The sequence below is a fragment of the Camellia sinensis genome, chromosome 4 (assembly GCF_055761805.1).
Source record: "Camellia sinensis isolate YWXY chromosome 4, ASM5576180v1, whole genome shotgun sequence".
In the NCBI taxonomy this organism is placed as follows: Eukaryota; Viridiplantae; Streptophyta; class Magnoliopsida; order Ericales; family Theaceae; genus Camellia; species Camellia sinensis.
The window spans coordinates 176,895,399-176,922,263 of NC_138964.1; the positions used below are offsets into that span (position 1 = coordinate 176,895,399).

General features: G+C 38.6%; 1 protein-coding gene across 2 annotated transcripts in view; it reads right to left on the reverse strand.

Annotated features, from left to right (window-relative positions):
* NBS1 (nijmegen breakage syndrome 1) overlaps positions 1–26,004 on the reverse strand; it is a 47,485-nt gene extending 21,481 nt beyond the window's left edge. Inside the window, exons 1-4 of one of the 2 annotated variants that reach the window (XM_082866996.1) lie at positions 25,552–26,004; positions 19,397–19,450; positions 2,959–3,223; positions 2,300–2,388 (exon numbers count right to left, since the gene is read on the reverse strand). In XM_082866996.1, coding sequence (XP_082723122.1) covers positions 2,300–2,388; positions 2,959–3,223; positions 19,397–19,450; positions 25,552–25,588 — 445 coding nt within the window. In that variant the 5' untranslated portion in view covers positions 25,589–26,004. Of the gene's footprint in view, positions 1–2,299; positions 2,389–2,958; positions 3,224–6,849; positions 6,878–19,396; positions 19,451–25,551 lie in introns of those variants that run through there. The other variant, XM_082866997.1, reaches the window with a different exon arrangement.
* Positions 26,005–26,865: the final 861 nt, after the last annotated feature.

Consider the following 26,865-nt stretch of genomic DNA (forward strand, 5'->3'; position numbering starts at 1 on the left):
ACTTATCTCTGCTCGCGCATCCTTATACATGCGTTGGAGCAGAGCCAGTTGGGAGTTTAAATGCTGCACCTCATTTGTCCTACTCTGCAGCCGGTTCGACAGGTTTGTGACCGCCATCATGCTTTCCACACATGCCTTCAAAGTATACTGATTGGCCTCCACATCCGACTGCACTGCCATTCTTTGCTCCACCGACCGCATCGGAAAGTTCAACGGAGTAAACTCCGGGGCGCTTGATTGAGTTTCCAGTGCCACCGCACCAGTTCTCTCTCTTGTTGACTCGTTGAGGTCGGGAAAGAGGGTGAGCAACCCGCGGGAAGACGATGACGCCATTTTCTGGGCAACAGAGTGTTACAGAATATTACAACGTTTTTTTCTCAGAACTCTCTCAGCCACACGAAGGATTTTTCAGAGGTTTCTCTCAGTTTTTCTCTGCCTCAGCCTCTGCCTTCGTCTTGGTTATATAGCCAAGGCAGCCACGCGCATCGCGCGCCTCTTGACGCCCGACAAACTGGCACGCCTTTTCATGGCACATCTTTTGATAAAGTGGACACGCCTTTTGATGGCACGCCTTTTGATGAATTGGGCACGCCTTTTGATGGCACGCCTTTTGACAAAATTAGGCACACCTTTTGAGGGTGCAACTTTTTCAACGGTCCGACATGACCCTATAAACTGTCCCGACATTTGATTCCGGTTAGCCTTTTTCAACGGTCCGACAAGACCCCATAAACTGTCCCGACATTGATTCCGGTTAGCTCCTTTATGGGTCCGACAAGACTCTGTAAACTGTCCCGACATTAATTCCGGTTAGCTCCTTTATGGGTCCGCCAAGACTCTGTAAACTGTCCCGACATTAATTCCGGTTAGCTCCTTTATGGGTCCGACAAGACTCTGTAAACTGTCCCGACATTGATTCCGGTTAGCTCCTTTATGGGTCCGACAAGACTCTGTAAACTGTCCCGACATTGATTCCGGTTAGTTTCTACAAGGGTCCAACAAGACTCCGTAAACTGTCACAACAACTGTCACAACATTGTCTGCTACAACGGTCCGACATGACCCCATAAACTGTCTTCTACAACGGTCCGACATGACCCCATAAACTGTCTTCTACATCGGTCTGACACCGCCATCCAGTGTCCTCTACAACGTTATGACACCCCCATACAGTGTCCTCTACAACGTTATGACACCACCATCCAGTGTCTTCACCAACGGTCTGACACGACCATACAGTGTCTCCTATCCTTTTTTTATGTATTTTCTTGTTTTGTTCCTCTCTTCAAACTCAAGTTGGTTAGTTTCTATCCTCCTTGAGTTTGCGGGGGGCTGTTAGAATTTACCATAAACCTACCACCACTACCACCTCACCTACTCCACTAAACCTAACCCACTACACCACTACCACCTCCACTTCACCTACTCTCCACCTACTCCCAAACACACTCCTATATAATAGGAATCCTTGTAATTGTAATAACACTACATCAAGACAATCAATCATCAATTAATAATACATCATCTTTTACAAGAAACAATGTCTTTAAATAAAATTTGAGAGAGAGAAGATATGAATGGTGATGATGGATGGATGAAAAGACACAAAAATAAGATAATATGTGAGCACAATGAAGAACAAATATAAACAAGTTAATCTCCCATAAAATTCCACAAATTTATTCCACGAGTAAATCAAATAGATAAAACTTTTAAGTCCTTGTATCAGTTAAACTATTTGCCTTTGCATGTCATAATATCCATAAAATCACTCCAATACTTTACTTTCAAACTTCCACTCTCATTATTTAAAATGCAATGTGAAATTGATGTTCAAAACCTTGGAATTATAGCCAAAAAGACCATGTAGAATAGTTTATCAATAAAAAAGACCGTGATAGAATTAGTAAATGATGTTCCAAATAATAATTGAATATTTGAGAAATATGATTCATCTGCTCAACCGAAAATATAGACACTAAAAAATCAATAGTTATTATAAATAGTTAGAAAACTAAAAATCACTAGGTCTCCTTGTTTTACAAGTGTTTGGAACGACTACTAGAGTTCAACATTAAAATGGAAAATTAATAAGAATGCAAAAAGTAAAGGGACACAAACAAAATAGTTTGTTGTTTTCATTTTCAGAATTTTCTGTCAAAACCATGCAATGTAAAGCATACCTCAAAAAGAAGCAAATGTAAACAATATGCATCACAATAATAACAATGTTATGTACAATTAGAAGGAAATGGAAAGGTAACACATTCAGTAGGGTAGTTCCAAGAAAATTACCAACCTATTGATAGTATCTTCTCTTCAAGCAGTTGATTCACTTTAAAAGGTTCGGAGGAGTAAACAAGAAACATAAGTGGAACAAAACAAAACCTGCCAGACATTAGTTAGAATAAACAAGCAGAACATGATAATTACTTATACAAGGTAAGATTAGTCTACAGGCTCTACACCAACATTTGAAAAGGCTAAAATCTAAACAACACTAACCAACTGGGACTAGCTCAGTTGGCCGGAATCTCTGCACCTCACTAGGAGGTCATGGGTTCAATTCTGGCCACAAGCAAGACTCCCTTCTTCTCCAGGCTATGGCCTCCGACATACCAAATATATATATAAAGAACACAATATAGGTGGTGTTTAGGATGCAAATTTTTGGCTAAAATAGTCAATAAAAACAAAAACAAAAAATGCTAAAATAGCCTATAAGACAAAAAAGAAAAAAGAAAAAAAGAAGCCAACTATCATCCCAAACACAACTTTTTTCCACAAACTAAAATAGGCAAATAGCCAAAAAGCCAACTTTTTTCGTCTCATCCCAAACAAGTATAATATAATGTGAGTCCTTGAAAGTGTTAACATGTCAATCATGTTTACTCAACTAAATCTTTGCAGAAATTCCTTATATGCAGAAACTAAATGAACAAAATCGACTAAACTTACCTGTAGGTTGCATTACCAGTTCCAAATGAAACCAGGTCCCCATCCTTTAGAGTTGCTTCTTTATTTGGGAACTCATGAACTTTCTCTTTTGCCCCTAGGTTCTTGCTAATAAAAGTTCCATACTTTGAACAATCTCTTATTCGAACATTGGAGGATATATTAGAAGATTTGTTTTGTAAATGCTCCAAGGAAGACATCACATCAACCACTATTTCCGCATGGATTCGAGAAACTCCTTTGTCTTTATTAACTATTACGTCACATCCTAGAAAGGAAAAATAGAAGTTTAACGGTCACAACATCATGAATTGCCTAAACGTAATCTAATAAACAATTATAATTGTTATCAAAATTAGGCTTCAAATATTTAAAAAATAAAGAAAGAAAAGAAAAGAAAAAGACTAGCTCTAGGTCAAAAATAGGTGGGATAAGGTGATTGTCCCAGTTCTTTATACCCCAATGTAAGCCCGGATATTAGATATAGCCTATGCCAGTAATTGTTCCCTCAATTAGAAAGAAAGCATGACACCCATCTTGGGGCACAAAAAAAGGTCATCAGGGTCGTGTGTTGTAAGCAGACCCAACCCAAACCTATAGATTACGCAAAACGGCTGCTTTTAATCAAACAAGATAGAACATTCTTCAAACATATATGTGTGTATACATATTAGGTTATAGAGAGACATTAATTGACAAGTTAATATGAACTCCTAATTAACCCAATAACAATGAACACGAAACAAATTTAGTAAGGGGATGCAGGTAAATCAAAAAGCTGACATTGGGATTTACACTCTACTTTTAATGTCTCCATATTGTAACTCCAGATAGATACCAAAGCTTCAAACTGAAATCAAAAAGGGAAGTCGATAAGTGAATGTAGCCCTCATCAGTTTCACTCCGTAGATCAAGACCATAATAAACAAACCAAATAATCTATACTTGTACTTTTTTCATTGTCTTGTTTATTTCTTTTCCACTTCAAATTTTCATAAAACCACAAAATTTCTATAGCTTTGGCTAAATTTTAGGTTATTTACATAGAGGCCCCCTAACTATTGTCAAATATCACTTTGACATCCTAAACTAAAAATAATACAATTAGGCCCCCTTAACTATCAAAATGCATCACATACACCCCCATTGTCCTTCAGCCCTAAGTAAATCGTGAGATTGACGGTCACGCACCATGATTTAGTTATTTTATGACTAAATTACGTACGTGGAAACCCTCTGAGTTATGGAAATCACTTTATCTCCCTAAACTATAAAAATGTACAATGGGGCCCTTCAACTATCAAAATGTACAATGGGGCCCTTCAACTATCAAAATGCCACACTCCTTGATGCTGTTAACGGAAACGATAAAATGACCAAATTGTCCCATCTTTCCTGTATCTCACACACGCATTCACTCTTTGAAGTCCATTAGAAACCATCACAATTTATTTCTATTTTATTTTATTTTTTAAAGGATTTTTTTATTTTTTTTATTTTTTAAAAGGGTGGGGAGGTGAGGGGATAGAGTTAGGGTTTATAATGGATTTTTTTAAAAATTTTGTAATGATTTATGATGGACTTCAAAAGGAAAACATGTGCGTGACTATAGAAAGAGGGTCATTTAATTGTTTCTGTTAATGACATTAGGATGTGTAATGACATTTTAATAGTTGAAGGGGTTAATTGTACAATTTTATAGTTCATGAGGGTAAAGTGATACTTCATGATAGTTTAGGAAGGTATGGTGATACTTCATGATAGTTCATGGGGTAAAATGATACAGGGGAGGGTAGGACATTTGGGTAATTAAATGTCTTCCCTTAATACCGTTAAGGGATTTAACGATATCAACAGTTTAAGGGGTCAGTTTGTATTTTTTTTAGTTCAGAGGTCAAAACTTGGCACTAGATAAATGATATATTTTCCTAATGGATATATCAGTTTGTACGTGTTCTGTTAACCCTAAATTTTATTTTCCTAATAATAGACAAATTATAATAGTGCAAATTCTTCCATAATATCTATATTTTTTAGAAGTTAACATCAAATTTTGCTAAATCAAATTTTCAATTGTTATTTTGGAACGATTCAAAACAAATATTAAGGGTTGGGGATGTGCTATATAAGTGCACTTTTTGACTTTTTGGCTAAAAAAGTAGAAGAAAAAAAGATGTATATTTAGAATAACTTTTTGACTTTTTACGAAAAGATATGTAATATCAAAATGATCATTCTACCCTTGCTGACTTTTTGACTTTTAGGTAGTTGAATTCAAAAGGCAAAATAAAAGCTTCTTCCAAATAGTATGGACTTTTTGGCTTTTTTAGTAACTTTTTGACTTTTTGATTTTTGTAGATTATTAGGGTTGCTTGAAATGTGCTATATAAGTGCACTTTTTGACTTTTTGGCTAAAAAAGTAGATAAAACAAAATATGTATGTTTGGAATAACTTTTTGACTTTTTACAAAAAGATGTGTAATAAAATATTGTAGTAAAATCAAAATGACCATTCTACCCTCGTTGACTTTTTTACTTTTGGGTAATTGAATTTAAAGGGGGCTTCCCTCCGCAAGCTTCCGCCAAATAATATGGACTTTTTGGCTTTTTTAGTAACTTTTTGACTTTTGTAGGTTATCCCAAACCAACCCACGGCAACTCCTAATCATGATCCACCATTTGAGCATATTGGCAGGTCAATCATCATTGGTCGTGGCAAAGACATAATCTAGCAAAATATTTCTAAGAACATAGATATCACTATATGAATCTACTACAAGAAAGCACAAAGCAGCAAGCAACTTGATGCACCTCTAGGCTTAACTGGCATGGAATTTGGCTCCACGTATTTCATGATAAAATCAAGCCCTTCTAACATAATGGAAAAGCAGCATCCTGTTCATTGTTAGTTTATTTAAAAACTAATGTCAACTACTTCTAAAACATTCAGCACCCCTTTAAGTATTTATTGTGATGGATATTTCCACCATTTTAAAAGAATAACAAAGCAGATGGCACATCTCACCATATCAATACAAATTGTGTCTAGCCATGATCAAACATTATCACATCAAGCTCAATTGGGGATAACTAATCCTATAGTAGGACCCATCAGTTGGTGCTACCAAAATTTTCCTTATATATACTGAAACGGCATGAGTTTATTGAACTTAATGTCCTGTACAGGGTGTTTTATATGTGATTCAAGCCTACAATCCCTCATTAACTATTTACAGGTTACCCCTTGTCTCCATCAGCATATGACAAGAGGTTAGCTCAAAGTTAAAGCCAATCAAATTCATCTGTTCATATGCATAATGACAATTAATATTCTGAAATATGTGGCTACGCTTTTGTTTTCTTCAAGCATATATTTTCATTACCTTCAGATTTGATATAGCTCAGTCTATGCCTATAATGTTTTAATGATCTGTTGGGCTATATATACATGTCAGAGTGAGAAAACTCACATCTAAACAATTTTGGGGCAATCTGGAAGGAAGAATAATAAAATTTTAATTGCTTTTAGAGCACTTCCAGAGGGAATCAGACTTTATTCTATCCCATGCCTCTACATCAAGATGATCATTTTCTTTTTGCCTAATTTCTTACAAACTGCACATCTACTGGTCTCCCGAAATTTGTTGGTATAACTTCCAGCCCATACAGCTTAGTATATTATTCAAGCACATAATAAAATTTTAATTGCTTTTAGAGAACTTCAAAAGGAATCAGACTTTATTCTATCCCATGCTCTACATCAAGATGACCATTTTCTTTTTGCCTAATTTCTTACAAACTGCACATCCACTGGTCTCCCAAAATTTGTTAGTATAACTTCCGGCCCATACAGCTTAGTATACAAGTCATGCACATCTTTTTGGTTTAACCAACCTTATGGCTGCTTTGCAGATATTGTTATGTGCACTTTTATTTTTATTTTTATTTTTATTTTTTTTATTTATTTTTTTTTTTTTTTGATCGGCAAAGAGAAATCTTTATTGATGAAAGTATACAAGAAGGATACAGGACATCAATAAAGAGGAGCTTGGAACATACTGAAGCTCCAAGCTCCAAAAAGGAAAGAGCCCAACAACAATACAAAAAGGAACAAAAAGATTCAAACAGTCTACAAACCAGCTAAATTGCACAGAACATAAACACCAACTGAGCAAACTCCACCCTCAAAATGCTGATATGAGCTAAAGCACACAGATTCATAGCAAAAAGCAGCACACAGATTGAGCCCAGACTGCGTGGCACAAGGCATTATCATCACATACGCATAAAAAAACGAAACTGAGCTTGAGCAGAGCAGACTAGCAGATCAGAACAGATACAAACAGACTACCAGATCAGCAACAACCATCTTAATACATCTCCGGATCAAAAAGCAAAGCCCATCATTAATTTGCTGATATGAGCTAAACCATTGAACTGATAAATCTGGACAGCATGAGAGTAGATGAACCACTGTTGGTTCTATACCAGAAAGAACAAGCAGACTGCACAGCTACAGAATCCCAGCATATGTACATTACACAGATGCAAGTCAACACAGTACAAACACTATAGCAGAGGCTCCCTACATCACAACTCCAGCCGTTCAGTCCATTGCACCTACCCCTCCCAAACACCTCCTTATTTGCCTCAGATTGGTACCAAAATCCTGTACAGAGAACTGAAAGTCTCTTAGATATGGGTTTACCCAGAAAGCAATCCTGATTTTAATTAATTCACAGATATCCTCTAAATTTGGGGGAGTTGCTCTAAAGACACACTCATTCCTGCATCTCCAGACTGACCACATCACTGCCAATGGAATTGCCCCCCAAATCAACCTTTCTTTCTTCTTTAACTTTCCCCCAGCCCACCACAGGAGGAGACTCTCCACAGTGCACGGCAAAGCAGATTGGACATCCCACCACTTTAGCATTTCAGTCCATATGTTCCATACAAATGGGCACCAGATTAAGACATGGTTCAGTGACTCACTTTCGCTGTTACAAAACACACAAACTGTGGGGTCATTTTCACAAATCACTCCCAGCCTTTGTAGAAACTCCCTGGTCTTAATTCTTCCTTTCCAGGCAAACCACCCAAACAATTGAACCTTTGGAGGGACATGTTTGAGCCACAACAATTTAGTAATTCTCAGGGTGGCACCAGCATTACTCACCATAAAACTATACAAATCTGCTGTTTTTAGGATCCCAAGAGATGAAGCTGCCCAAACTGGATGATCTTCACACTCAACACATAGATCAGGGGCTGCTACCAGGAAATTATTGAGCCTAACCAATTCCATCTCCTCCCAGTCATATAGCTGTCTTCTAAAGTCAAGAGACCAAGCCCCTGCTATGGTTTTTTTATCAACCAACACTCTCAAGCACTCTCTTTTTTCCAAAGACAACCGATACAGAGTTGGAAATTCATCTTTCAAACACACAGATTGACACCAAGCATCTGACCAAAATCTGATCCGCACCCCATCCCCTACTTTCAGCTTGAAATTATGCAAATAAAACTCCTTTAGGCTACTACACTGTTCAGCAACCGAGACAATTCCATTCCACACCGCTGAGTACCCAATTGATGGATTTAAAGATGGAAGCCAACTAGTCACCTTCATCTTATATCTACTGCAAATGATTCTTTTCCACAAAGCATCCTTTTCGCTACCAAACCTCCACCACCACTTGACTAGCAAGCATTTATTTACATCCCTCAAATTTCTAATGCCCAAACCACCTTGATCTACTCTTTTTGACATGTCCTCCCATTTTATCATATGAATTTTCCTTTTCGCATCAGAACCACCCCATAAAAAGTTAGCTTGAAGCTTCTCCAATTCTTTAGCAACCCCCTCAGGCATTTTAAACAAAGATAAATAAAACATTGGCAAAGCTGAAGATACTGATTTAATCAGTATTAACCTTCCGGCAAAAGACAGCATCTTCCTCTTCCACCCAGCTAGTTTACTTTTCACTTTTTCCACTACTGGTTTCCAAGTAGCTAGCCTCCTTGGATTAGCACCTAGTGGCATCCCTAGATAAGTGAGTGGCAACGATTTAACTTTACAATTTAGGATTGCAGCCATATCATTCATCATCTCCGCAGAAACACCCACACCACAAACCACGCTCTTGTGAAAATTTATCTTCAAACCCGACATGATTTCAAAGCACCTTAGCACCCTTTTCAGTTTCCTCACCTCCTCCACCTTTGCTTCACTGAATAAGAGTGAATCATCCGCAAACTGTAAATGAGTTAACACCACCCCCTCACAGCCTACTTTTACCCCTTTGATTAGGTTTAGCTCACGAGCTCTACTCAACAACATGTGTAGGCCTTCAGCTACTAAATTGAACAGGAAAGGGGATAGAGGGTCACCTTGCCTTAGCCCCCTTTGAGGGCTAAACTCTTCGGTAGGAGAACCATTGACGAGTACTGAGACCCTTGCAGTTGTAACACACTCCTTCATCCAATTAATCCATTTAGTTCCAAACCCAAACTTGGAGAACATATCAAACAGAAAACCCCAATTAATGGAGTCATATGCTTTCTCAAAATCCAGCTTAATGAGCACACCCTTCTTCTTGGCCTTCTTCCAACCCTCTACAACCTCATTAGCAACAAGTACTCCATCTAGAATATTCCTCCCGCTTAAAAATGCAGACTGGGGCTCACTAATAATATGTGGCATTATGGTTTTCAATCTGTTTGCCAACAGTTTTGCTATGATCTTGTACATGGAGCCTACCAAACTTATTGGTCTGTAGTCAGAAAGCCCTAATGGATTATCTCTCTTCGGAATGAGGGTTATGAAAGAGCTATTTATACCTTTAACCAATTTGCCATTCGTATGAAATTCTTTCACAAAATTACTGATATCGCCTTTCATCACCTTCCAAAACTTTTGATAACATAGCAAATTAAACCCATCCGGACCTGGTGCTTTATTCCCATCACAATCCATCACTGTAGATTTAATTTCTGATTCTGTAAATTCTGCTTCTAGCAGTCCGAAACACACCCTGCCTTCAACTGATGGAAACTGACCCCCCAACACAGGTCTAGAAGGCCATAGCTCTGCATACTGTAACTTAAAAAATTCCAGCACTTTACTCTTCACTTGGCTTGGATCATCAACCACCACCTCCCCTTCTGAAATGGAGTTTATCTCATTTCTTATTGTTCTACACTTTGTAACGACATGAAAAAATCTTGTATTTTTATCCCCTTTCATGGCCCAGTTAAGCCTAGACTTTTGCAACCATAGCCACTCCACCATCCTACTCAACCTCCACATTTCAGCCCTAGCCTTACTTCTCTTCATTTTTTCCTCCCCATCAAGGGTTCTAACCTCAGCCAGCAGATCAAAACTATGAAGCTCACCCTCTACTAACTTCAATTTATTTATAACATTACCAAACACCTCCACATTCCAACTTTTGAGACCATTTTTCAAGAACTTAAGCTTCTGTGCCAGAATAAAACCAGCCCAGCCCACAACATTGGCCTCTCCCCATTTAGACTCCCAGAATCTTCTAAAATTTTTATGCAAAAACCAAGCATTTAGAACCCTAAAAGGCTTTGGGCCCCAATCCCTCTCATCCTCCATCATAAGGAGAGGGCAGTGATCCGAGACCAAACGAGGCAAACCCCATAACTTTAACTTGAACACCTCAAGCCATTTTGGATCCACTAACACTCTATCTATTTTGCTCCACTTCTCCCCAGCAAATGAATTACACCACGTAAATCTCCTTCCAAGTAAAGGTAATTCCGAAACCTCGCACTTATCAATGAACTCATTAAATTCATTCATACCTCTATCCCTTCTTGAGCACCCTCTCCTTTCCCCAATCTGTCTAATCTCATTGAAGTCTCCTCCTAAACACCAAGGATCAGGAAACTCCTCCTTCAATTTCAATAAACAATTCCACAGTTTCCCTCTTGAGCCGACATCATTCGGAGCATAAATGTTTATAATAACACAATTGAACAGATGGAATAAAGTACCTGATAATAGGATGAACCTTCTATTACTGCAGCAATCCTTCAGTTGGAATACATCTGGGTCCCATATACATAATAACCCTCCTGCCGAGCCGTCAGCATCCACCACCATAAACTCCATTTTAGCTTTAACCCATATAGATCTGACATCTTCCTCAGAGAACTCTATCTTTTTTGTCTCTTGGAACAGAGCCATGTCTACACTCCTCTCCTTTAAGAGCTTCTTCACTTTGCTTCTCTTCTCCCTCCTACCCAACCCTCTAACATTCCATGAGAGCAACTTCATAATTAACCATGTTTACTCCTATCTACACCCCTGCTACTGTACTTTATAGCCCAGCTTTCTTCCCTACTTCAATAAGCTCCATATCCTTCAATTCAAGATTCACTATTTCCTTCACCACTTCAGCCCTCTTGCCATTAAACTGCATCCTCAGAATTTCTCCCATTTTTACGGTTGCTTCGGCTTCATTCAGTATAAATCTCCCGTTGTCGACTCCACCCTCTCTTGAAGCAGATAGAGACGTTGCCGCCACCGCTGCACGCCAAGCTGCTGCCTTACGCATGGTTCGACTAGTTGAAGCACCTTTACTCCCATACAGCCTCATCATCTCGAATGGTCTTCTCCTTAACATGTTCTGATTAGATTTTCTCCTACTGTTACTTCTCTCCTTTACCTTTTCCTTCCCCTTCCTACATCTTGAATGCTTATTACTTGGCTCCTTCTCTTGGGCTTCGGAGAGGCTTGACAGTCCCCCACAATGCCGTACTTTAGCAGCCTTAATTCTTTTAGAGGATTCCTGCTGCCCCAGCCCAGTTTCAATTGGCCCCAGCCCAATTTCTGCCTGACACAGCCCACCCCCTTTCTTTAATAAATTATTATCACCCAAGACTACTTCTATGTTCACACCAGACTTTTCAAGGCTAGGCCCTCGAAGACTTCTAACAAAACCTGGCGTATCCACTTGGTTCTCCAAACTCTCACTGACAACCGTCTCCTCCTCCGAGCTGGTCCTCTGGCTTCGCACTTCCAGCATTTCCTTGCACAACTCATCACTCCTTTCTTTCCCCCCATCACTTCGAACATTTTGGGCTTCACCTACACTCCTCCAGCATGTCACATTTTCCACCTCCTTTCTCACACTAGGACTACTTGGTCTGGTTTCTTGGCCCACCCCAAAGCCAACCTCCAGGTCCGCAGCTAACTCCTCCTCCATATCAGTAGCATCATCTACTTCCGTTCTGTACTTTCTATCCTCATCTTGTTCTCCCAGCACATTTGAACTACCAAACTCATCTACAACTTGTTGCTTATGACATGTACATGTAAATTTCAAAGCTCTGACCGTTACCACCTGTTCTTCGCAAACTCTTACTGGAAATACCATACCTCTGCATTCCAGTTGCACTACTGAGTTGATGGGCTCCATCCATTTAGTTGATACCTTGAGCTTAGCACACACAAAGGATATTGGTTGACTCATGTCCCCTTCAAGACATAGCACCTGCCCCCATATCCCACCTATCTTTCTGAGGTTGGAACTATTCCACAGATGTAATGGGATTCCATAGCAACTTAACCATACACATCTTTCCTGCTCCAGTACCTGTCCAGCTTGTCCTTCAGTAATATCTTCACACCAATCCTTGATCAGCTCCTTAATAGCTGGTAGCTTCAATGCCCTCTCCTCCTTGGATTTGAACGTAATTACTACATCTCTTCCCCCACTTTCCCTCACCATGATATCCTCCACTCCTATTGCTGCCAATTCCTTTTTCAGACTAGCATCAGCAAATTGGGCCTTCAATCTTACAATAATACTCTCAAACAACCATCCGTTGCCTGCCTCCTCTGCCTTTAATAGGATGTTTCCTATTTCCCCTATCCTTTTGCCTTCCACCGCCTCTGCATAGGATCTCATATCTCTGATGCCACGAGCCCCATCTCTAATCACTCCAGCTTGTACAGCGTTTGCTACTGGTCTCTGCACTTGCCTATGTACTGGTATTTTTCCATCTTTTTCAATTCCCTTCTCCTTCCCAAACTCTGCGTGGTTAACCTGTAATGGTCGATCGTCCACCCACAAGCCATGTGCCTTCTGTACAGCTATCTTGGCTGCTACACAGCAATTAAATCTCACAAAGCCAAACCTCGTATTAGAAACCTTCCTTCTCTTCTGCGGTATATAGACATCGAGGACCACTCCAAACTTTGAAAACAGATGAAACAGCTCCTTAGGGTTCAGCGATTCTGGTAGGTTATCCACGAACACGGTGAACACACTTGCACTTCCCCTCGACCTCCATGGCCCTGATCTTCCTCTGCCCTTCACGACTGGTATCCACCCTCCTGCCATGACTGCCCTGAATCGTAACAGAGAACTTACACAATCTGCTTTCTGCCTTTTCGTAGTTCCTTTGCCTTGATCTTTTACTGAGAATCTTCAATGATACTTCGCACTTTGATCGGCGATCGGTGGAGAGATGATTCTTTTCTTCTAATTTTTTCCCATAAATAAATTTTCTTACATCTCCCCTCTAATTTTTTTTTTTTTTTTTTTTTTTTTTTTTTTTTTGTTATGTGCACTTTTATTGATAGTTCATCACAGGAACAAGATTAATATATCAAACAAGCCTGAAATGACACAGCATATCATTAAATAAATGTGTTGTTCATTAAAAAAACAAGAGTGAAAAAAGGAATAATTGCAACAACAGATCAACAAACTAGCCACATCTTGTACTAGGTATATGACTGCAATACAAATTCTGTGGCAGAGATGGCGCAGTTTTTGGTCCACTAGGCCCATCCCAAATATTACCCTAAGGAAGAAGAAGAAGGAAACATCTAAGAACTCTCAATCTGCATGGAAAAAAATTAGACAGCTTGACAGCCTATCATACGCCTGTGAGAATATAATCGTATATATTAGGCATGTTTGTGTGTATATTCGGCATGGTTGTTCTTAGACATGATTGTGTATATATTAGGCATGATTTATTGTATTTCCTTTTTTGGTTTGGGCGTTAGGCTTATATAAACTAAGGTCTTGATGTAATTAAAACACGATTGAATATACAAGTTAGTATCCAGAATCCTTACTTGGTATCAGAGCCGTCCACAAGCCCAAACCCTAGAAGGTGTCTGTGAGTCGTGACTCCCTCAGCGTGCATTCGGTTCGATCGAAGTCACGAGTGCCTCTTGCATCTTCTCAGGCTCCTCATCTGCTTCGTGCTTCGTGTCTCCTCCGGAATCATGACCACGATTTCTGGTCTTTCTCTCTTCAGCATCGTGACTTCCCCTTTTCTCTGGTTCGAAGAATCTCTGCACAATTCTTGCAATCTAGCTAGTTCGAAATCGCAAACCCTAGCTTCGTGATTGCCTCTAGTTCGCAAAGTTCTAAGGCGTGACATCTCTTCTTCCCTCTTTGACTCAAGATTCCTTGGTCTTCTCTGGTTGGTGACGTTTCTCTCTTTGAATTTATATTCTGACTTTGGTTTATTATATATTTTGTTTGAAGCTCATCTCTCTAGATATTAAAGGTTGCTCTGGATATTAAATTTTAGTCACAGAAATTGTTAAATATCCTGTTTTAACCCCATATATCACAATGTCGGACATTAAAATTCAAGCCATTAAATGCAAACTCACTGGTGATAATTATGCCTATTAGGCTAGTATTATAAAGAATTTTCTCCTTGGTCACAAAAAATAGAGTTATGTTTTTAGTTTTGTTCCTCGTCCATCGGACCCGAAAAATGAAGGATATCTGACTTTCTGTGATACTTGGGATTGTGATAATGCCTAAGTTTTGACTTGGTTTCATAATTCCGTGGATGGCCGTATTGGAATAATGTTTTCCAAATACAGTACTGCTAGGGAGGTATGGGACTATTTATTGGATGTGTATCAGCCGTCTAACTTTGCCAAGCGGTATGAGTTGGAAACAGCTATTCAGAGTGCTCGTCAGCGGAATCAATAAATTCAGGACTTCTATAATGAGATGACAGGTTTCTGGGATCAATTGGCTCTCACGGAACCATTTAGTCTCAAGGCACTAGACGCTTATGTTGAGTTTCGGGAGCAAGGTCATTTAGTACAGTTCTTAACAGCTCTCTTCCTTCAGTATGAGGCTATCCGTGGTGGCATTCTTCATCGATCTCCTCTTCCCAATGTGGATGCTATTGTTCGTGAGCTCCTCTCCAAGGAAACCCATCTTAAGACGGCTAGTTAGACTCTGTCTCCATCTGTCTTCTTGGCTCTTACTCAACCTCCTTTATTGTCAACCTTACCACCTCATCAGCTTCAGGCCCATGCGAAGCCCAAGAAGGGGTCATTAGCCTCTGATGAGTGTGCTTTTTGCCATCAGAAAGGCCATTGGAAGTACAACTATCCTAAGAAGGAATGTCAGTCTGCTCAATCTTCTCAGCCGCCTCAGACACAGTTTCGACCTCCTATTGCTTATACTGCCTTTGCTCCAGCTTTTGATCCTGACTTGGCTTCCTTGCGTGCCCAGATGGCTCAGCTTCAGCATCTCCTGTCCACCTTCCAGCCATCCTCATCTGCCTCTGCTCTCACCTCTCTTCATTCGGGTTTGTTTGGGTCCTTTTCAGGTATCTCCTCGTCTGTCTGGCTTTTTGACTCTGGTGCCTCTCATCATATAACTCCTCACCTTTCCGTAGTTCAAAACTATATCCCCCTTCCCTCTCCTATTACTGTCGATACTATTAATGGGTCTGGTATGCTTGTTCTATCTGTTGGGTCTGTCTTACCCTCTGCCATGTCTGTTGTTACTATTCTCTCTATTCTTTATGTTCCTCAGCTCTCTGTCAGTTTATTATCTATCAGTTAATTTGATACTTCTGGTTTTGATATTATTTTTTCCTCTTTTGTCTGTTGTGTACAGAATCGAGTATCCAAGAAGCAGATTGGAACCGGCCGTAGAGTTGGAGATCTTTATGTGGTAGAAAGCTTGCATCTTCCTCTATCCACCTCTCCGGTTACTTTTTCGTCATTTCAGGTAGATTCTCAATCGAGTCAGTTTTACTTATGGCATTCTCGCCTAGGTCATTTGTCTATTAACCGCATACGGTCTTTAGCTCAGTCAGAATTATTGGGAAAAGTTTCTCCTAATCAAATTGATGAATGTTGGGAGGTGTAAACTTGCCAAAATGTCAGCTTTACCTTTTAATAAAAGTACTTCAGTTTATGTTTCTCCTTTTTCTCTTGTGCATACTGATGTCTGGAGACCCTCTCTTGTTCTCACTAAAAGGGGTTCCGCATACTATGTGCCCTTTGTTGATGATTGCACCCGTTATACTTGGATTTATCTTATGATAAATCTGACTTCTACCAAATATATCATACATTTCAGTCTATGATCACTACACAGTTTGGGACCACCATTAAATTGTTACGATCTGACTTGGGTGGAGAATATTTTAAAACTGAGTTTTGTGAGTATTTGACCAATTTGAGTATCATTCACCAAACTTCTTGTACTAATACACCTGTCCAAAATGATCGAGCCGAGCGTAAACACCGCCATCTCCTTGAGACAGCTAGGTCTCTTCTTCTCTCTACCTCAGTTCCAGCTTTGTTTCGGGGCGAAGAAGTTCTTACTGCTGCTTTTCTTCTTAACCGCATGCCTACTCCCCTTCTTTTTGGTCGGTCTCCTTATAAGGCTCTGTTCTCTCAATTTCCCAATTACTCCATTCTTTGTGTGTTTGGGTCTGCTTGTTTTGTCCTTCTTCCCCATAAAGATTGGACCAAACTTAGTGCCCGGTCTGTCCTATGTGTCTTTTTGCGTTATAGTCTTACTCCAAAAGGCTATCGACCCTATTTCCCGTCGTCTTTATGTCTCTCGTCGTGTTTCTTTTCTCGAACGTCTATCTTACTTTCAACTTCCTCCTATCACTGCTCCAGTTTCCAAAGAGGATTTGATTTACATTGATCCATTTCCTTCTGAGGTCCCTCCTGATGAATACATCTCTTATGTTCCCCATGACCTTCCTCCATTTTCTCCTCTTTCTCCCTAGCCTGCTCCTTCTCCTCCTCCTCCGTTGTTAGTTTATTTTCGTCGCCAGGCTCTCTCCCCACTAGTTGTCTCTACTCCTACTGCTGATCCTCCTCCTCTACTGATGACTCTGATCCTTCTGCACACCGATATCCTACTCGAGCGCGTCATCCTCTAAACAGGTTGAGTTAGTCTAATATATGTTTTTCTGCTTCCTATCGTACTTTTTTGTCTGTTATTCATTCTTTTTCAGAACTTCAATCTTACAAGGAGGCTTGTCAGGATCCCTATTGGATTCAAACTATAGAGGATGAGTTGTCTACTTTACAAAAAACTAGTACTTGGGAATTAGTTCCTTTGTCTACTGGTAAGAATCTGGTTGGTTGCAAATGGGTCTACAAAGTCAAAACTTATTCCGATGGTTCTTTTGAGCACTACAAAGTTCGCTTGGTTGCCAAAGGTTTGTCACATGAGTATGGTATTAATTATGAGGAGACCATTGCCCCTATTCCCAAGATGACTACCGTTCGTACTTTGATCCCTGTTACTGCTGTTCGCCATTGGCCTCTTTATCAAATGGATGTTAAGAATGCTTTTCTTAATGATTATCTCACTAAGGAGGTTTACATGCGTCATTCCCTGGTCTTTCACATTCCTCTGGACTTGTTTGTCATCTTCGGTGTGCTCTGTATGGTTTGAAACAATCTCCTCGTGCTTGGTATGATCGCTTTAAGACAACTGTTACTGAGCTTGGGTTTCATTAGTGTGACCAAGACTCTGCCTTGTTTCTCCTTCACACTTCTGCTGATTTTGTTACCTTATTAATGTATGTGGATGATATGATCATTACTGGCTCTGACACTTCTGCTATCTCTGAGGTCAGGCAGTATCTCTTCCGCACTTTCGAAATGAAGGATCTGGGACCATTGCGGTATTTTCTTGATATTGAGGTAGCTTATTCTCCCAATGGCTACTTTTTGTCTCAGGCTAAGTATGCCAATGAGGTTATTCACCGTGCCAGTCTTACTGACACTAAGCTTTCTGATACCCCCATTGAGCTTAATGTGAAGCTTAACACTACTGATAGTGTCTCACTGACTGATCCTACATTGTATCACGAGCATGTGGGCTGTTTAGTCTATATGACAGTTACTCGCCCTGATCTTGCCTATGTTGTTCATGTGATTAGCCAGTTCGTTTCCGCTCCTCGCTCTCCGCATTGGGTTGCTTTGGTTTGGATTCTTCGCTATCTCTGCGGTACTATCGTCCAAGGCTTCTATTTCTTCCTTGGATTTAGAGGCTTATGCTGATGCTGATTGGGCTAGTGATGTTACTGATTGTAAGTTCATTTCTAGTTTCTATCTATTTCTTGGTGATTCCTTGATTTCTTGAAAAAGCAAGAAACAAATTGTTGTTGCCCGTTCTACTGCCGAAGCTGAGTATCATGCTATGGCTCATGGTACTACTGAGGTTGTTTGGCTTCGTTGTCTCCTCTCTGACTTGAGCATTCCTCAGTCTTCTACGACCTCTCTTTACTATGACAACCGAAATGCTATTCAGATTGCCATAACACTGTTTTCCATGAACGCACAAAGCATATTGAGGTTGATTGTCACTTAATCCGTCAACACCTACAGTCTGATTCTATCTCACTTCCTTTTGTCCCTTTGGCTCTCCAGCTTTTTGACTTCTTCGCCAAAACTCACACCATTGCTCGTTTTCAATTTCTTCTTGACAAACTCTCCGCGTTTTTGACTGAAACACCTTGAGTTTGAGCGGAGGTGTGAGAATATAATCGTATATATTAGGCATGTTTGTGTATATATTCGGCATGGTTGTTCTTAGGCATGATTGTGTATATATTAGGCATGATTTATTGTATTTCCTTTTTTGGTTTAGGCGTTAGGTTTATATAAACTGAGGTCTTGATGTAATTAAAACATGATTGAATATACAAGTTAGTATTCAGAATCCTTACAACGCCATGGAATGTCACATCTTTATAGTTTCTCTTCTTTTAAGTCATTTAGGAACCAGGAAATATTTAAGAATATTCTAGTTTTCAAGGCAATACTCTAAATAGTTCCAAGTAGCAATTGCAATTGCAATTAGTATTCTGGCAAATTTTATTCCTTCAAAAAAAAGCTTTTGCAGCCTTTTAACATTTAAGAAATTCATTGGTGTTTTGCTGACCCTAGTTGCTTGAATCTCTTTTATTGGTTGGTCTTCGTCTATTCTTTAATGCTCTTACTGTGACAATTATTAGTCAATTTGAACAGTAAAATTTCAGATTTAAGTGTCCTTTCGAAGTCTTGGCACCAACTATATAATCAGTGGGCAAGTAAATTCAATAAAAATTAATGAAAAAAGAGTCATCATAACTTGCCCAAAATCACGCATACCTTTTCGACCCACTTTGTATGTCCCTTTACTGAATATATAGTACCTATCTTCACCTGTCACGAGAATAAACAGTACAACCAGCATAAGTAAGTCCTTCACAGGATTGCAATGTAAAATACACTACATTCTCATCACAGAAACATAAAAATTAAAACACAATACACAAACAGGGGCAGATCACAGAATTAGATGGGGGAAAAAAATGGAAGTCCTAACTATTTTCTTCTAAATGAAGGTATCAAAAACCTGAAACACTGATGTTTACAACAATGAAAACCACAGAGTGCCATTAAACAAATAAAATAGTCCATATTAACCAACCACACGAGCAACAAGGGAGAAGAAGGTATGATTGCATTCTCCAAATAGATTTAGAACAAGAAAAAAATCATAACCACATCAACCAACCAACTGCATATACACATTGGACATGTTAAGTTTTGCTCAATTTAAATTCACCCCAACCACAAGGAATCAAATATTTCAATTCAGGTATCACACATTTAAGTAACAACAATATTAATATACGGCATAACGTTTACTTTGTAATATTCAAAAACCTTATTTAATATATGCAAGGTGCCTGGTGAAAAATAGTAAAGCTTAATTTTTCAAAAAAGGCGAAGGAGGGCCTATATTGAAGGGACTTGCAGGCAAATAATAATAGTACCGATAGGCCTTCTAAAATCTTTGGAGGTGTCACATCCCATACAACATCGGATAGGTAGGAAAAGGTCTTGGAGTATATAAGTGAGTTCATGTCTCTTCTAAGTAACAAAGCATTTTTCCTTGAGGGCCTAACCCAAAGCAAACAATATCAATATCAATATCATTGCTACTTGGGATGGGAACGTTGCAATTGGTATCAACGAGGGAGCTAGCTTACAACATGTGGGTCGTGCAAATGGAAGTCACCTCTAGAGTTTGTACAAGCCACCCCTTGGATCCCACAAGCAGTGGCAAAGTGTTGTGCAAAGCTAAGTTCTACATCACATACCATATGAGGGACTTAGCTTATGACGTGTGGGTCATGCATAAAGGAGCCACCCCTAGAGTTTATAAAAGCCACCTCTTGGATCCCAGAAGCAAGAGCAAGTGTTGTGCAAAGCTAAGTACTACATCACACACCACATGAGGACGGGCAATCCTTAGGGAGGAGGATGTTGTTAAACTACCAATTATCCCAAAACCTTAAACCATTAGAAAATGAGCCCCACAATATATCACGTGCAATCACGTCTTGCACATGGATAGACACATATAAGTAAATAGAAGGAAAAGCAAACAACCAAATAGAGAAGAAGAAACCAAACGAGGACAGAACATTAAATACCAACAGAGAGATTGAACCCAAGACCTCTCCGAACCTGAGCTCTGATACCATATTAAACAAAAGTAAGTATCGTATAACAAAATTATTAATCAGAGAAATACAAAACAAAACCTAATAAAACAGTCAAAGACTAAACTACCCTTGCTAAATAATGACTAATGCACTGCTTAACAGATGTCACATCCCATCCCTAATCGGATAAATAGAAAAAAGTTCATGGACTATATAAGTGAGTTTACACCCCTTCCAAGTAACGGAGTGCTTTACAGCCATAAGGGCCCAACCCAAAAGGGACAATATAGTTGTTGCTCAAAATGGGGACATTACATGAGGGGCCATTCCCCCACCAGAAAATAAAAATTGCCATTGAATAAGCACAAATACTTCTAATAAGGTGTCACCATGTCATGAAGGTGTCAGACACCAACACTCGTCATCAGAGACTCCTTGACATATGTTGCACAATCATCTAAACGTGCCTTATTATTTTTAAATTTTCTTCGACCCATTAAATACACATGAAACACATAGCAAGTTTGAAGAAAAGAACTTAAGAACCAATGATAAATAAAAATAATATGGATTAAATTATACCTATTAATCTCTCTTCTTTTAAACTTTTTAATATTTAATATTAGGAATTCTAAAACCAAAACTTCCAATTTGTTCATGAATAGTACTTTCTAAAATAGATATTAGTACTTTGTGTTCATAACTTTTTTTCCAATACAAATAATGTGGAAAATAATTTCTTTCTATTTTGATATAATAAATTATATATGTATTTTTAATGTAAAAAAATGAAGACATATTATTTTCTTGTATGCATATAAAAATATATACTTATTTGTTGTTAGGTCTTGTGTCATGTACTGATTATGTAAATTTTATTTATTTATTTATTTTATTTTTTTTGTAATATACTTATTATTTAGACATTTCCATGTCGGTGTATCCGCATCTTCTTGTATTTGTGTCCTGTGTTTGTATTCATGATTCTTAGTCCTTAATGTGTGTATTTTAGTCACACATTCACTCTAAATATATCGAATGAACAAGATACATTATGCCATATTCCATGATTAACCAATACAAAATGTAATTCCATGGCTCCGTTTGGCAAGAGCTTTTTTGGCTATTTTAGCCATAAAAGACAAAATAGGCTATTTTAGCCACAACAAATAAAACATCACATCCAACCCATAATTATTACACTCTTCTCTCACAAAAAAAAGCCAAAAAAGCCATTCTCAAACCAAACCTTTTAGCCCAGGCTAAAATAGCCAAAAAAACCAAAAAGTCAAAAAGCCAACCCACTTCTCAAACGGAGGCATAATATCAAATGAACAACTACACAAGAACCACTAAGCCTACCTAACAAGCCAAGTAGGCTCCATGTCATCACTACATCATCTCTTACATGTGACTCAGTACCATATGCATTGTCTTCGAGCCAGCGCATGAAATGCCTTAGCTTCAAGCCAAGGCATCTCGAGGCAATCTCCAAATAGCCTCCTAGGCACACTCGACCTCCTTCCTTTGGTCGAGCAAACTTCTCCCTGGAGCATAACCTCTCTCCTTCGGTTAAGCAAACTTCCCCCGCCCTAGAAGCATATGCACTCTATCCTCTCTCGACTCAGCCAGGCAAATCTCCACCAAAATGCATTCCTCCTATGACTTACAAAAGGATTTTTCAGTGGCACCCTAAAGCTCCTATATTAATTTAAGTCAAAAGTAGGGCTCAAAAACCTTTGTAGTATGTGTAAATGAGTGGATTCTCACATTGGATAAAAAATAGACCTTAATATACATTGGATGGGCTCACCATTTACACACTTAAGTTTTTAGCTGGGTGGACACTGTTGTTTTGCAAGTGAACTCTGCAGTTACTCAACGGCTTGGGTCATGTTGTTACGCATTCATAGGCCTCTTAGATTCACTAACAAATGGTATCAAAGTCAATGGCCTATACACAAACTCTCCTAGCCTCAAGGCACCGATATGTGCTTGCACGGACACTCGACAAAGTAGAAAAATTCGTGGGTAACTCTCAATGAAACAAGGAAAATACAAGAGCACACAATTGATGGTCCCCCAACATGGTGGTTGTCATTAGAGTGTTCTCGATACAATAATCTAGCCTAGGTTGGATATGGTGTTGGAGAATTATAGATTACAATTAAGAGGGATTGTACACGATCTATGATGAACCTACAAGCGATAGAAAGATGATAACAAGGAGATTGTTGGAGCATGTGTGAATGGGTGTAGTCCCACATCAAATAAAAAGTAAAAGGAGTGGATCTTATCCGTTAGATGGACTCACCACTTACAAGCTTTAAGCGTTTAGGTGGGCTGGAGTTTTAAACAATGTGGGTTACGTTGTGGTGTTGTGCAGGTGGACTCCACAATTACTCCCCAACAAATTGGACCTTGTTGTTGTAATGAGTTCATGAGCCTCTTGGATTCACCAACAAGCCCCTCATGAGGTGACTAGGCTATGGAGGGATCCCTCTAGGAAGTATGGCACTCCTTAAGATGGTGCTAGGTCACCCAAGGTGGTTGGGTGAGAGTAGAAGCATCCTTAGAGCTGAAGAGAAACAGAGGTCTGAAAATAGGAAAACAAGGCCTCTAGGGAGGGTTGGAACACAAAGGAACTCACCTAATCATGTGCTAAAGTCAGGACAAAAGGACAAGTGACCCTTTTTCTAGGCCCGATAATGCCCTGGAAGTAATGACCATTGCTAAAATGATGTTGATATCCTCTGAGGCTGTTGGCACCATAAATTTGCAATTTTTATTATTATTTATTATTTATATAATTGCAGGACATATAACATCTTCCTACTCATTTGGAGGTTATGAGAAGTTATATAATGTGAAAAGATGATGGCCAATAAAGTGGAAAACATGGAGCATGAATTAGAGGTTAAAAGAAGTTATGAAGACATGGAGGGATATGTGGCATTGTGGGAATAAAGGTGGAAGAGTGAGTAGTTTTAGGTGGTTATTGGGTAGTTATTACGGGGAGTTTTTTCCTACAAATATTTGCCTATAAATAGCCATTCATGGCTACATTGTAAAAGATCTAGAATTCAAATCAAAGATAATTGATTTCAATATTTCTTGTCATTTTCTTTATCTTAGGAGTAGTTTAATATAGATTTATATTTCGAAGTATTTATTTTCAGTATTTTCTTTTCGAAGCATTTTATACACTTCATTTTCGAAGCATAAGAGCTATGTTACATGGACTCTTCAAATTAAATCAAATACCCGTGTCGGACACCCGACACTCGGACAAGGGTATGGGATATGTGTCGGATACTTTTCAACGGATACTTCTTATATAATTGTATATAACACTATTATTATATGTATATATTGTTATATAATTGCTATAAATGTCATTTTGACACTATAAGTTAAATATAATACCATTTTATCTCACATATTAGATTAAAAATATAAAAATATGACATTTTTTTGCCGAGTCCGCGTATCCTTAAATTTATGATTTGATGAGTCCGACCTCTAGATACATACCCGCACCCGACACCCGTACCCGAGTCCATGTAACATAGCATAAGAGTAGAGGTAAGTAATTATTACTTTGATTGTTCACTCAATTGTCTTTCTCAGTCTCCCTCATTCTTTTTTTAATTTTTCTTTTTTCTACAATTGGCAATTTTGAAGTCCTCTTTGTTGAGGCAAAAGAACCATCAACGCAATCGCTTGATAATTGGCTTGAATTTAATCTGTAAGGGTTTTTCAATCCTTGCTGGCACGCTCGCATTTATGATATTTTCCTTCGTAGGAAAACTAAGCCAACAGAGGCACTCAAAGATTACAGGAGTAATTGAAGTGTGCTACTCTCAAGTACGAGAAGATACAGAGCGTGTCTTGTGTCTCTATGTTAGTATGAAAAAGTTTTATTTATTTATTTTTAAATAGGAAAAGCATTATGGTCATTGAGATAACATCAAATCATCAGAGGTGGCTGGATGAGAACAAAGGTCATCATAGAGCAGGAAAAAGAGAAAGGTAGAGAGCAATGGAAGTCTAAAGCTGAACCAGAATCTCCAATGATGAAAATGACACCTTCACCTTCTCTTGCATGAATGGTAGAAGAGGCTTTATTTTTCAGAAGGGGCGGGCCATGGAGGCCAACTCACCTGGTTGAATGCCCGAGTTGGGACAAAAAAACAAGTGGCTCTCTCTACTTGGCCCAACCATTTGGAGTTAACAACCACTAGTACAGTGGCGTCAATATACTGTAAGGCACTCAAAGATTGCATAAGTAACAGAGGTATGCTCCTCAGGTACAGGGTTGGTCTCGAGAATATGTTCTTGTGGAGAATTCTCTCTCTAAGACATGTTAAGGAGAAAGTTGCTCAACGGAGGATACAGCGACTCACCTTAGCGAGCATTCAACCCTAACCACCAAGCCACAAGGCCCAACTTATCCCACGCAAAGGTCATGGGGTTGGCCATAGCACCAATCCAAGGAGGTTCCCAGGCCCTAGTCTCAAACCTAGGCTAACATAGGAACTATAAGGTCCTATTGGAGAATCCTTCTATAACATATGAACTTTATGGTCATGATGGCATTGTGAGGTGGTGGCTCCGCATATTACACAACTAAGATGTTTGTTAAAATGCTAGTGAGTAAAAACTGTACTACATGTTATAGCAGAAACTAAAATTACACACAAAGACGTGTATATATATATAACACAGTTGAGAATTCTTGGGTGTCAGTGACAGAAACAGATGAATGATGAAATAGCACGAGAGAGAGAGTGAGAGAGAATTTTAAACCTGGAAGTGCGTCGTTAGGGAACAATCCCCAGACCATATTTCCGAGCCTTTGTTGCTTTTTAACTTGCCTCTGTTCAAAAATCAACGCGTTTCAGTGCTGGAAATGATAGAGGAATTTATGAGCTTTCATGTGTTGCCTGTAGATTGTAGCGACGGCGATGAAGTGTGCAATTCCACCTGAAGCTTCAGGGACTGTTTGAGCAGAGAGGGAGGGCAATTAACGATGATGAGTATTTAGGATATAGGACCCAACAATCTATCTACATAATCTTCTTCTATTGCTCCGTCTGCTCTGCACCAGCATAGTGTTCTTGATCTTGATGTTTCCCTTTGTCTCTGGTTCTCTTCCTATCTATGCTCCGTTTGATATGAAAGGGTAATTCTATTTACACAACACTCGTTTGCTCGGTGTCCCCCCGTTTCTTAATTTTTTTTATTACAATTGTGTCCCTCACTTAAATTATTTTAGGACGAATTACACTAATGCTACAGTTTGAGATTTGTATTACTTTAATTATTGGTTTTTTAATCTTGATGTTTACTTTAATTATTCGTTTTTTAATTGTGGCATATTTGATTTTAAATTTTAAATTTTATTTTAAATAAGAATAATTGAAAATATCATTACTCAATTTGATAAAATATAAACTAATTTGATAAAAATAAATGTTAAAAGAATATTTTTAAATTTTTAAAAGTTATTTCTATCCACCAAAGATAAAATTATGTAAAATTAATATATATTTTACACATTTATTTATTTTTTTACCAAGTTAATTTTTATTATGTGTTTGGATGATGATCATGGATGGTTGTTAGGCTTTTAATATGTAATCGATATATTAAATATATAAAATATTTTTAGTTTTGAATTTTTTGATTTAATGAATAGGTTTAATAATGATATCAAAGTTGTCGCCATATTTGACTTTTGAAAAAGGGATTTTTATTGATAAATCCCATTTAGAAGTGTTTTAACCCAAAAACTCCATAAAGAAATTTATTAACCCATTTAGTCCCATGTATGTATAGTTTTATTCCATAAAGTCATTTTTCTTGATTTACACTTTTTTTTTAGACTCTTATGCCCTTATATTTAATTTTGATACCCTTACAAATATTTTTTGAACGGTTAGCAATTTTATGATGTAAATATTCATATTTTAACATTCACATTAGTAAGAATGTAAATTTGGGCCGTGGCCCGTGGGCGGTCCGAAGATCGCCCTCGGTCCGGGGTGGGCCCAGCCCGTTGACAATGTGAATATTCACATTGACATGTTAACATTCACATTGATAAAAGTATAAAATTGG